At 41.2% G+C, this 13,061-nt stretch overlaps 1 protein-coding gene across 1 annotated transcript; it reads left to right on the top strand.

The window, feature by feature from the left end:
* The first annotated feature begins 733 nt into the window (after positions 1-733).
* On the top strand, positions 734-4,331 carry LOC113145178 (Ig-like V-type domain-containing protein FAM187A). Its single transcript, XM_026331611.1, has 5 exons — positions 734-931; positions 1,933-2,210; positions 2,879-3,238; positions 3,513-3,754; positions 4,105-4,331. Exons 1-5 carry the CDS (start codon positions 734-736, stop codon positions 4,329-4,331), a joined length of 1,305 nt encoding a protein of 434 aa, XP_026187396.1.
* Positions 4,332-13,061: the final 8,730 nt, after the last annotated feature.

Here is a 13,061-nt window from a genome sequence, read left to right as displayed (position 1 = left end):
CCTCTGCTCACCCTTCACCCACACCTCACCATAACAACCTCTGTCTTACACCCAAGAGAGCTGGGACAAGCTCCAGCAGATACTCGTGAACCTAAACAGGAAAAGGCAGGTATAGATGATGGATGGATGTTTCCCTTTTAAGTATTACTCAAGTAGAAGCTGTCTAATTATTATTACAAAAGGGAATACATGCATTGTTAGTCCCTCTTTGTACAGTTATTATTACAACATAATCAAAATGCACAGCATGCACTAAAACAACAGTGCCAGAAAAGTGAAGATGAATGTCTTTTATGTCCATCTGAATGTTTAAGTAAGTTATTTGAGTGCACTAAATTGTAAGTCCAATATGGGTCAACATCAGCACACACTGTTGCTAAAGCAACCACAGGCCAAGCTTAGGCGAAGCGTGCCTATATCACATTAGGAGAAACAGCACATAAAGACAGACAAACTAATAAAAGATAATAAATAATTCTTAGAGCTTAGAGTTTGTGAAAACTTGATGTGGCTGGTCTTGGGGTTCATGATACTTGCGTTGACAACAGAAAACAAATCCTTAATGAGCTCATCAGATTCCATCAGAGCTATTGTGGTTTAAAAATATCCATATAGGCTATATGTGTCATTCTGAGTTAAGACAAAGCAAGCATTGGCTTTCTCTCAGTTGGGGGGAAATATTTTTTTGGATTTTGGAACTTAAAAGAACCATTTTTGTCTTCAGGTGAGCAGAATGCCTCCTACATACCCCCTTCTCCCTGTCCTCCTCCTCCTCTTCCTCCTATATGCTGATGTGTGGAGTTATGAGGCTCCTGAGGATAAGCAGGATGTCTTTGCTAAAAGAGATTGCCCTGCCTTCCTGACCTTCACTAATGCTGCCTACCTAGCTGGAGTCACTGTTGAACTGTCTTGCCCCTGCAAACCACAACAGGTAAAAGGATATGATTTAAGTTTTGAGTTAAACAGTTCTTGGGCTAAAAACGTAACGCCGTCATCCTACACAAGGGATATGTATTTCTTCTTTAACCATTGTATTACCAGCATTAAGTCTCAGGGGGGTTTAGCGCTCTTTTACAAGTCAACTCTGGCAAGATGGTGGCATTACCATAAGAAGCATAATGCTAAAACCACAGTAAATAATGAGCTTATTTGGTACCATTACAGATAAGACATTCCAGTGTGTCAACAATTCTTTCACCGAATGTAGTCACATTTTTACCTGCATATTACCATACTAGTATTAACTTGGATTACTTGTCTAGCTCCAAACCACAAGGTGTTGAATCTAAAGTGCATAATGAATGCCAAATAATCTAAAATGTGAATAACACCACAGGACAACTACTCTAATTCCTCTTCAAAACATACTTATAGCACATGTCTGAGTTAATTACACCACTGTGAATTATTGTCATTTACAGTATGTCACAACTATACCAACATTGACAGCTACCTTGAGCAATCTTTCAAAATGTTTAATTTTAACAAAATAAATATTTTTAATTCAATCACAAAGGAAAGTAGTAAATAAAGCATTACTAATTCTTTGCCATTGTATAACACCGCCTTGTGTACATGGCTGGAGTTATTGAGCTGCACTTCTTATGCTATCCACAGCCTCTAGTCAGCTTGACAGGACAGAACACATGTACACTAGTGAGTTAAATGGAGGTGATTTTATTCAGCAAGAGAATCCATTTCATTCCACCTTATTCTTTAAGATGGTCAATCTCATTGTTGTGAGAGGTGGGAGCATGGTGACAATGATTACCAATGCACCACTGTGTCGGTGTGTTGAATGACTGGCATCTCAGTATCTGCTAATGTAATATGATCAATGTTGGTATTGATCAATTGAACATCATCATCAGCACTTGTTGATGGTGATTTGTGACCATCTGTGATGGTGGTTTTGTTCCTCATGTGTTTCAGGTCCATTCAGTTGTATGGTTCTTTAGGAAACATTTAGGCAGCTCCAGGGAGACCAGAGTCTTGACAGATCACCTTGGCAACAAGCTGTTAGACACCAGTCATGTTCCTCACAGTGGTGACCTGCTGAGTCGATTTTCCATCCGTCTCTTCAGTCTGTTGATTTTCAGGGTGGGGCCCAATGACTCCGGCATCTATATCTGCGGCTCTGCCAACAAAGACTTCTTTTATGGTTATGACCTGGATATTCAGGAGGTCGGCACACTCAGCTTCATTCCAAGGTGATGAGAAAACTAGTAGTCAGTGTCTTTCAATGACTTTATAGGAAACCAGATATTAACCCTTGAGGCACCTTAAAAATTAAGTTACACTTTTTACCCTTATGTACCAAAACGGTCCCTCTCATAAATGTGTAATAAAAATTTTATATATATACATTATTTTTTCACTTTTTTTGGTCATAAGAAACCCTGTTTTTTTCAATGGGAAAATTTGGAATATTTGGGATGAGGTTATTACAGCCTTGACTAGGTCAACAATTGATAAAAATATTGATTTTGATACATTATTATTTTTGGAGCAATGAATGAGAGTTTATTCAAAAAACGTACACTTTTCCCCTTAATTACCAAAACAGTCCTTCTCAGAAGAGTGTAATAAAAATCTTATATATAAAATTTATTTTCACTTTCCCTGCATCAAACCTTTCTACTACTTCAGACCTGACTGTAAATTTTTAAAAATTATTTAAAAAATATTTTTAGGCCTTTTTTGTCATAAAAAAAAAAAAATTCAGTGGGAAAAACACAAAATATGCCATATTTTCCAACACTGAGGTGCAAAGTGGAATAAAAGTGGAAATAAAATTGAATTGAATTGAATTGAATATTTGAAATGAGGTTATTACAGCCTTGACTAGGTTAATTAATAATTGGTTTGATGCTTGTAGGCCTGCCCCAGATACCCTGAGCAAGACATGGGAGAGAAGAAGACATGGCTCTGCTCAACCACTGTTCCAGGTGTTCACTAGCTTCCAGCCCTGGTCAGCGTGTGATCGCTGTGGAGTATCAGGGGAACAGGTCCGTGTGGGACTATGCTATATCAGTTCCCGTTTCTTGCATGTACGCTACAGCGGGACCAATCACACAGTTGTATCATGTGGCTCAGGGGGAGTGCCCAGGGCTTTTGGTCTTCTGAAACAAGGCAGAGTCAGAGCCAAGTTGGAGGTCAAAAGCTGTTACGTGACTTGTCCAACACAACCTCGTCCCTCCTCCAAACTCCTTGCTATGATGGAATTTTTTGGATACAGGTAAGCACTGAGTATTCATCTTCTGAGGAGCATGAATACCCACAGCAAAACTGAACAATTAATTTTCAAGATAAAATCTGACAGAATACGCATGAAAAAAGTCAGTGAGCAAATCAATATGATTCATCCTCTGGGAATCATGTATCTGGCCAGAAATGGTTGAAATATTTTGTTGTAGATGTTTGTTGCAGTGACAAATTTGCTGCCAGCAATTTCAAGTCTATTACTGTCCAAATAATATATATCTGTAATATCTCTAAATCACTGCTTGTAGTTCTGCCTCTCAGCGGGTGAAGGTGCCAGTGTTCTACCTGAACCACCCAGCGTACAGCGTTCTGGTCCTAGGTTGTCCTGGGGCACAACCTAACATGGCTGTGGCCTGGGACCATGGATCTCAACCTATCTATCAATCTGAGCACTTGGCAGGTGGAAACCTCAGCACCACCACTCCCCCCAGGGTGCTGATAGACACTGGGCACCACCTGCTGTTTAAACCTGCAACAATTCAGGATTCAGGTCCAAACTGCTGTTTACTAAACATTTTAGTAAACAGTCAAGCCCGAAATTATTCATACTCCTGGCAAATTCTGACTTAAAGTTACTTTTATTCAACCAGCAAGTTTTTTCTTGATTAAAAATGACACAGGCGGATCCCAGAAGAAAATAAGACGATGTACAAGAGGTATCATTGTGGAGAACATTATTACTCATTTTTTATTTACATTTGAACAAAAGTGGCATGTGAATAAAAGTAGCTTTAAGTCAGAATTTGCCAGGGGTATGAATAATTTCAGGTTTGACTGTATATATATATGCCAGCTGTTCATTTTCATTCTTCTGCACTAAAATAAATCTGTCTTATTTAGGTGTCTACTATTGCTGGCTGCAGGGTCACAAGGCTGCTGAGATACATCTGCTGGTCTATGCCCATTTAGGGTGGGGCCAGTCAGTGATGTCACATCCTGACTTCCCGGAAGCTCTCAAGACTGTGTTAAAAACATATACTGCTATGATGGCCGTGTTTTGCTTGCTGATATTTGGCAGAGCTGGATTCAGACACTTCACAGACAGTGCAGAAGCACATGTGGAATAAATTGATTTAAATTTGTTGTCTCAACCATCAATAATAATGTAATCATGCAAAAATACCAGCAATGCATTTACACAGCTACACACAAGTCCGACTCTCTATCCTTTAGGCCACGACTGCCTAAGGTAGGACACAAAAAGGTTTCATTGTTTCTCCTGCATCTCCCAGGGCTCAGGCACAAGAAAAACAAAGAATCCCTGTCCGGGAACGAAACGCCACCTTGGGCGTGGACAGGCAGGCAAACATACAAAATCCCTGTCTGGGAGCAAAATGGAATGGACAGCGTGGACAGGCAAACATACAAAGTCACTGCAGGTCTCGTCTGATACACTAACATTAATGCTCTGACAAAGAACAAAGAAACAGAACAGGTATATATAGGCAAAGGACAAAAACTAAACTAACCCAGGTGAAACTAATTCTAGTAATGAAACTAAAGCTGCCTATAACCAATTAATTGAAATTGAAATTAACCAAAATAAAAGTCAGACAATAAAAGTTGTCAAATATCCAAATATTTTCACCTGATGTATCCCACGTATTCTGGTACGCAGCTTCTCCAAATATGTGCCTAGAGAGTGAAATAGATACAGTGAAGAAAGCCACTAACAGAGAACAGGGAGTGGCAATCACACAAATTGGCAAAATTATAAATTTAAATCTCCTAAATCCATATAAAGAAGAAAAACAAAACTATAAATATAAGAAGAAAAACATGGAAAAAATATGAATGTAATTTTTTTTTTTTTCAAATTGTCTCCATGCAGCACATCAGACCGTAGACTTGATATTTGTAAAAGCTTATCACACCTGCAGTTTTGTACTATAGCATCTGCAGGTGTTGAAGTGTCTCTTGTAAAGCTCAGTCCTGCCAAATTAAGATAAGAGATAATTCTTTATTGATCCCACAGTGGGGAAATTCAATTGTTACCACAGCTAAAGGACAAAAGTAAGGTGCAGAGAATGAAAACTAAAAAGTGTGCAAAATGTGTGCATAGATTAAAAATTTTTACAAATTTACAAATATTTAAAAATAAGAATGCTATACATATGTATAAAATAAAATAAACTACACAAGTTAACATGAAAGTCTCTATGTGCACAGTTGAGTTTGTTAGATTTATTGGTTGTATAATCTAACAGTGTTGGGAATGAGAGACCTGCGGTACTGCTCCTTCCTACACGGAGGGTGTAACAGTCTTCCACTGAAGGAGCTGCTCAGCGTCTCCACTGTCTGATGCAATGGATGAAAGGTATTGTCCATGATGGATGTCATCCTCCTCTCACCTGCCTCCTCCACAGAGTCCAGTGGACAGCCCAGGACAGAACGGGCCCTCTTGACCAGCTTATTAAGTGTTTTTCTGTCAACTGCACATCAGCAAAATACAGCTCCAGGACCAGGGACACCTGCAGAAGGTACAGAGAGAGAACAGAGAGAGAGCACAAACTAGGGGAGAGAGAGTGCGCAAGGTTAGTGACATTCAATGGTGGAATATACATGTGAGGTGGGAGGAGAGGAAGAGAGGGGAAGGGAAGGGAGTGTTAAGGTTAGGGTAGGAGAGCTCAGTGCAATGGTCCTCGGGCAGTCTAGGCCTATAGCAATATAACTAAGGGTGGTTCAGGGTTGCCAGAAGCTAGCCCTAACTATACGCTTTGTCAAAGAGGAAGGTTTTAAGTCTTGCCTTAAAAGTACAGAGAATGTCTGCCTCCTGAACCCAGGCTGGGAGCTGGTTCCACAGGAGAGGAGCTTGATAACTAAAGGCTCTGCCTCCCATTCTGCTTTTGGAAACTCTGGGAACCACAAGTAGACCTGCACTCTGAGAGCAAAGTGCTCTATTGGGATAATATGGTACTATGAGGTCTTTAAGGTACAAAGGATCATGAAGGGATTTGTATGTGAGAAGAAGGATTTTAAATTCTATTCTGTATTTTACAGGGAGCCAATGAAGAGAAGCCAATATAGGAGAAATATGATCTCTCTTGCTAGTTCCTGTCAAGACTCTGGCAGCAGCATTCTGGATTAACTTGAGGCTTTTTATGGAGATACTGGGACATCCAGATAGTAATGAGTTACAGTAATCTAGCCTTGAGGTAACAAATGCATTGACTTGTTTTTCTGTGTCATTTTGAGACAGGATGTTCCTAATTTTGGCAATGTTGCACAGGTGAAAGAAGGCAGTTCTAGAGATTTGTTTTATGTGAGAGTTAAAGGACATGTCCTGGTCAAAAATAACTCCAAGGTTTTTCACAGTAGTGCTGGAGGCCAGGGCTATGTCATCTAAAGAAAAGGTTATTTCTGAGGTTTTTAGGCACAAATACAATAACTTCTGTTTTCTCTGAATTTAAAAGTAGAAAGTTACTGGTCATCCAGGCCTTTATGTCAGTTAGACACGCTTGAAGTCTGGTTAACTGGTTTGTGTTAACAGGTTTCATAGATAGATACAGCTGAGTGTCATCTGCATAGCAGTGGTAATTAATACAGTGCTTCCTAATGACAGCCTAAAGGAAGCATGTACAGGGTGAACAGAATCGGTCCTAGCACAGAGCCTTGTGTAACTGACTTTTGTGCATGTGGAAGGTTCATCATGGACATGAACAAACTGGAATCTGTCCAATAAATAGGATTGGAACCATTATAATGCTGTTCCTCTGATAGCAGTCACATGCTCCAGTCTCTGTAATAAGATGTTGTGGTCAATAGTGTCGAATGGTCCTAAGGTCTAGGAGGACAAGCATAGAAACAAGTCTGAGCCCTGGATGCTCACCGGTGTGTGATGTGGTGTCCTCCTCCAGAGGTTCATCACCATCTCCTTCGTCTTAAATCCACTATAGAATGACTTAATACAAATACAATCCAACTTTTGAAGTGGCCCAGTCAAAGCCTACACATTAAAACTAGAGATGCTCCACTTAAGGTTTGTGTTTGGGTGTGTTGTGTCAGTATACAGCTCCACTTTTTTTCATTGTTCATCAGCCCTTGTTCCAGTGGGTACGGAAAGTGATCCAGGTGTGAAAAACTTGTTGCATCATTCCCAAGAAGACTCATGGCTGTACTAGCTCAAAAGGGTGCTTCTACTCAATACTGAGCACAGGGTCTGAATACTTATGACCATGTGATATTTCAGTTTTTCTTTTTTTAATAAATTTGCAAAAATTTCTACATTTCTGTTTTTTTCTGTCAAGATGGGGTGCTGAGTGTACATTAATGAGAAATAAAATGAACTTTTTTGATTTTGGCAAATGGCTGCAATGACACAAAGAGTGAAAAATTTAAAGGGGTCTGAATACTTTCCGTACCCACTGTAAGCTGTGAATAGAATGGTTATTGGCAGTGTATGGGACCCTACATCACTTAAATCTGATTTCAAATTTGATTAGATTTCCTTTTCTTGTTCTACATCGAAATAGGCCTTTAGAAAGTGGTGATACCTTTGTCACATGATAGTAACTGTACATCATCAGAAACAGTCTCTTCCTTTTTTAGCTCTTATTTTTCATTCTTTTTTTCTTACACTTTTATCTCATTTTTGATTCTATTCCAATTGCAGCTTCTTTTCTCCCCATTAATCTTCCTCAGCTTTCCTCAGGACTGCTGGCTTTCACTGCAGTCTTAGAAGGTGACTGATTTACAACAGGGTTGAAATGAGAACAAAACTAACTGGCTGAGGAGAGACAGCCAGTACTCTGGGCCTCAAGGGGCAAGAGTAGGAGGTGTGGAGGTGGCATCACAAAGAGAAAGGTGCATCAAGGAAAGGTCTTTATAGGGTTTATTCTCTGTGTAACATGAATGTGCACTGTACATTTTATGAAAACTTGTTAGATCAGCAGACATCTTGGAAAGATGATATTTAATATCTAACATATAAAAGCATACTTCTACTTTGAGTGCTGAATGTCATCATAAGGCTATCTGAAAGCAGGACACGGATAACAACTGCAAATTTCACCAAAAGGTGACCAGAGCTTCTTCCTCAGAAGAGATTTTTAATTTCTCTGCCTGTCTTCTAAGGAGGTTAGAAAAAACTCCTGCGCTTTCCCAGCATCCCCAAGTCTGCTCATCTCCTCATGGCTCAAAAGGAGGCATTAAGAAATGTTTGTGAGGTTCACAATAAGCCAAAGAGAGCTGACATCATTGGGTTTCCTCTGTTAATTAAGAGTTCTGAGATCCTCTGGGACCCATTGTATTGGGCAAATTGGTCCCACCCTAATTCTTGACCCACTGCTGGACATCACAGCTTTTTTCAAATTTCAGTAATACTACACTGGTAATTTGTGTTCTCAGTCTGCACACGCAAAATATTTCAGACACATTTAACATTTAATTGTTCAGTTTGCATCCTTGTCCTTCCACTTCATTTGTATCTTAACCATCCTGGTGTATAGCAGTCTCTTCTCTCCCGCTGTACTTTCCCATCTATTAGGCATGTGCATTGAGGCCTTGTCCTAGGATACTTTTTCATTTTTATGGAGCTGCTGTAGGTGAAGCTGTGTAGGTGAAGCAACAGTCATTTACAAAATTTTCTGTCCAGCAGTTGGAGTGGAGAATTCTGTGTAGGCATATATGAGATTATGTACTGATATATATCTCTTATCTCACCATTCCAATATTTTGTCTCCATGATTTTTTTTCTTTTCAGTTTTTTTTTTCTTTTGTGTATTTACATTTCCCTCTTCCTCTCTTCTTTTAGTCCACATCTTTGGATGTTTGTTACTAATTTGTCACTTTTTAAAATTGGCTCTTCATTGTGAGAACTGCTTTTGTACATTATTCTGTGATCAGTCTTATCCATGTTGAAGAATATCCTGGGGATATGTGTTTTAGTGTAATCAGTCATTTTCAGTTCAAAGGATTGTTCTCATTGATATAATGGACAAAATAATAGAAACAAGTGTCACAGAAGAGTTGCCTGAGGAGATAAGGAAGAAAGCTGTTTCTCAGCAGCTTGATGTTCTTGAGACCACAGTTAGTAATATTATGAAGAAGACATTCCAATTTTAGATCAGAGTGTGTATTAACCATGTGGCCAAGCATAATTGGTTATAAAGCCTCCTGGACACAACATAGTTTAAAAAGTAAGATTCCTGGATCATTTGTCTATGAACATGAATCCTACACTAACAGCTTAAAAGACATCAGTCAGTGGATGTCCAGACAAAACTCAAGGAGAACATCTGACATTAGAGGCCATCTTTGAACAGAGATATGGATTATGATCTCCTTATAATAACCATATGTTCCCATGTGGCTAAACAATTGTTTACAAGGGCAAAATGAACTGTCAAACTCAAGTTCCACAGTTATTTTAGAATTAAATACAATTAAATTTCTATGTTGGGGTCTTGCAGTTAATGGTTGGTGTAAACAGTTTATGTGAGATGATATTACATGTCCAACATATTTATTATGTTTTATTATTTATGTGTGTGTAGGTGGACTGGTGTATGCGTTTAAGTGTCTTTGGATATGTGTGTTCAAATGCCTCCTTGTATTCGGTGTTTGGGAAATAAAGGAGCCAATTAGACTGTGTATTGATTTCAGAAATTGAGTGAAACATTGTGGACCTTTGCTGAACACACTATCCCACACACACACTCCTTTAATTCCCAAAGCCAATTATCCTTTATAACTCCTGTTCTCTCTTAAGCACAAATAAGAACATTGTTTTTTTTTGTTTTTGTTTATTTCCTGACAACATTGGTTGCAGGCTGATTGATCAAACCTTGTCATGGTTCCCATTGTCATGGTTCCCCTTTTGGGACTTCTGGCCGGGGACCTTGTATTTTGAAAAGACTTCCTCTTTCCCTCACATTAGTCCCCAGCAGCTTCACACTAACTAACCTAATTTGCTTCACCTGTTATCAGTCACCTTTGTTTTCTCCCTATAAATACTTCCCTGTTCCCTTTGTTTGTGTGGAAGCATTGATTATTGTTTATTGCAAGAGTTTGGTATGGTTAGCTACTGTTTCATTCGGTTATTCTTAGTTTCCCGTCTCATTCGGTGATTTTCAGTTTTCCTGTTTCATTCGGCTCTGCTCTTTGTGTTTTTTTTTTTTCCTATGCCCTGGTGATCCCAAGAAGAATAAAACTCTTTTTGGTTCAGAATTTGGGTCCTACCTCTCCTTCTTCCCTCCAACTCACCACCAACACTTAACACTCACTATATAGTTTGGCAGAGGTAGCAAAAGTACTCACATTCTGTACTTAAGTAGAAGTGCAGATACTGAAAAAGTATCTGAAAAAGATACTGATGATGTGAAAAAAAGTAGATGTACTGACTCAACTCAGGTAAAAATAAGAAAAGGGTCTCAAATGTCACGACCGGCTACGTAGAGTTGGGTTGAGACTCTTATTTTAAAAAGATCCCCTCGTGGGAGTAGTTACCTCTGGGCTTCCCTTAGCAATTAGGCAACACCACTGACCAGTGTTTTCTTGCAGGAGCTCACAGTATTTAGTCGCCTCTTCAGCTACAGACGGATTGCGGGATTGTCTGCTTCGCCATCGAGAAGTGCGGTTTCATGAGGAGTTTCCAAGCGGACGAAGGAGAGTCTTCGTGGAGGAGTTTCACCAGGACCAAGCGCTTACCCCGTCGAGTGAAACGAGTTCCCACGGTGAATCCCGACAGCAGGTTCGGACGCTACATTTAGACCAGTGACTGTTTTCTTCCTCGCTAATCTGCAGAGGAGTTCAATCTGTGGATTTTCTATGACTGTTGTTTTTCCCCCTCCTTGTCCGACAAGAGGACTAACCAGAGGTGTTTTCAGTTATTAAGAGACTAATATTTTAGTTGTGGGACTCTGCCATAACTCAGGATTATATCCTGGTTTGGAACTCTGCCATAGCTCCGGATTCCTGACCAGAAATCTCTGTTCCGTGAGATATTGCTCTGCGGGTCAAAACCTGGACTTATCTTCCCCATCCACCTAGACCCCCTACGGAGTTACCTGGTGTGGGCCTAGGTGTGAACCATCCCGCCACCATGGACCAAGCCACTCCTACCCCCTCGTCTTGGTGCTCTATGATCGAGGCGGCACTTCATTCTCATGAGGCTAGATTCAATAGCATCAGCCAGTCTATGGACCGCATCTCCGGTCAGCTTCAGCAGTTGCTACAGGGCGTTCCTACTCGTGAGGCCTCTAACATTCCCCTGCCGGCCTCGCCTCCTCCTGTCAGAAGTTCCGCATCTACGGAGCCTAGACTTCCCCCTCCCACCTCGTACAGTGGCGAGGTGGTCCGCAGCCGCGCCTTTCTTACCAAATGTGACTTTGTTTTTTCTCTACAGCCCTCAGCTTTTCCCACGGAGGAGGCCAAAGTAATTTACATCATCTCCTTGCTGGAGGGGGAGGCAGCTCAGTGGGGTACTTCAGCGTGGCGCCGCCAGGAGAGTTACTGCCGAACCGCGAGGGCTTTTGGAGATCGGCTATCGGACATTGTCGATCCTATCAGATCTGAGGTGGGAGCTCAGAACCACCTTACCAAATTACTTCAAGGAGACAGACCACTAGCCGAATACGTCGTCCAGTTTCGAAGGCTAGCTGAAGACAGTACTTGGAACGCCTCTGCACTCTATGACCACTTTTTCTTGGGTCTCTGCTCTAGAGTTAAGGATGATTTGGCTCATCAACCCCGACCTAAGGACTTAAACACCCTGATTGAAGTTACCACTCGTCTGGAGGAGCGGTTTTTGGAACGCCTGCAGGAGGGGACCCCGACTCGATCTCCTTCCAGCGTTAATCGTTCGTGGCCCCAGTTCACCAGTGACCTACCCAGATCCGCCGGCATGGAGTCGATGCAGCTTGGCCGAAGTCGGCTTTCTCCAGCAGAACGGGACCGACGCCGAGCTCTGAGGTTATGTTTCTATTGCGGCAGACCAGGCCACCTGGTTCGTCAATGTTCAGTAAAAGATGTGGCTCAGTAAGGAGAGTGAGGTCCTCGTATTGATTGAATTACTGGGGTGATATTAGAGTGGAGTCCAAGCTGTCATGTTACGTGCCTTCGCACCGCTCTTAACCCCACTGTTTCAGTATCCAAGGATCAGTACCAGCCCGACCTAACCAAAGTCCCCTCTCTGTACCACGACCTCCAGGAGGTTTTTAGTAAGAAGAGGGCCACCTCTTTACCTCCCCATCGCCACTACGATTGTGCTATCAAGCTGCAACCTGACACCGTTCCTCCAAAGGGCCGCTTATACTCATTATCTGGACCAGAACAAGAGACCATGCACTCCTACATTCAGGACTCTTTATCTGCCGGCCTTATCCAACCCTCCAGATCTCCAGCGGGGGCCGGGTTTTTCTTTGTGAAGAAGCAGGACGGAGGATTACGACCCTGTATCGACTATCGGGGTTTGAACAACATCACAGTAAGAAACTCTTACCCTCTGCCCCTACTCACCTCCGCTTTTGAATTAATTCAGGGTGCTAGCGTTTTCTCTAAACTAGACTTACGTAATGCTTATCACCTTGTCCGGATTAAGGAGGGAGACGAGTGGAAAACAGCCTTCAATACTCCCAGCGGCCATTTTGAGTATCTTGTTATGCCTTTTGGACTTACTAACACCCCTGCGGTATTTCAAAATTTGGTCAATGATGTTTTGGGAGATATGATTGACAAGTTCGTCTTCGTATACCTTGACAATATTCTCATTTTCTCCCGTTCTGAGACCGAGCATACTCACCATGTCAGGGCCGTTCTTCAGAGGCTCCTCCAGAATCAATTATTTGTTAAAGTGAGGA

This window comes from Mastacembelus armatus, chromosome 7, assembly GCF_900324485.2.
Source record: "Mastacembelus armatus chromosome 7, fMasArm1.2, whole genome shotgun sequence".
NCBI classification, from domain to species: domain Eukaryota; kingdom Metazoa; phylum Chordata; class Actinopteri; order Synbranchiformes; family Mastacembelidae; genus Mastacembelus; species Mastacembelus armatus.
The sequence above is the reverse complement of the archived record's forward strand: the minus strand, read 5'-3'. Positions and strand labels throughout refer to the sequence as shown.

What these genes read in the sequence shown, in the direction of transcription:
- LOC113145178 (XM_026331611.1), top strand. Translation starts at nt 734, where the DNA reads ATGCCTCCTACATACCCCCTTCTCCCTGTCCTCCTCCTCCTCTTCCTC. An exon ending in GCCCCTGCAAACCACAACAG is followed by an intron (nt 932 to 1,932) that starts GTAAAAGGATAT and finishes CATGTGTTTCAG; the next exon opens with GTCCATTCAGTTGTATGGTT. An exon ending in ATGGAATTTTTTGGATACAG is followed by an intron (nt 3,239 to 3,512) that starts GTAAGCACTGAG and finishes CACTGCTTGTAG; the next exon opens with TTCTGCCTCTCAGCGGGTGA.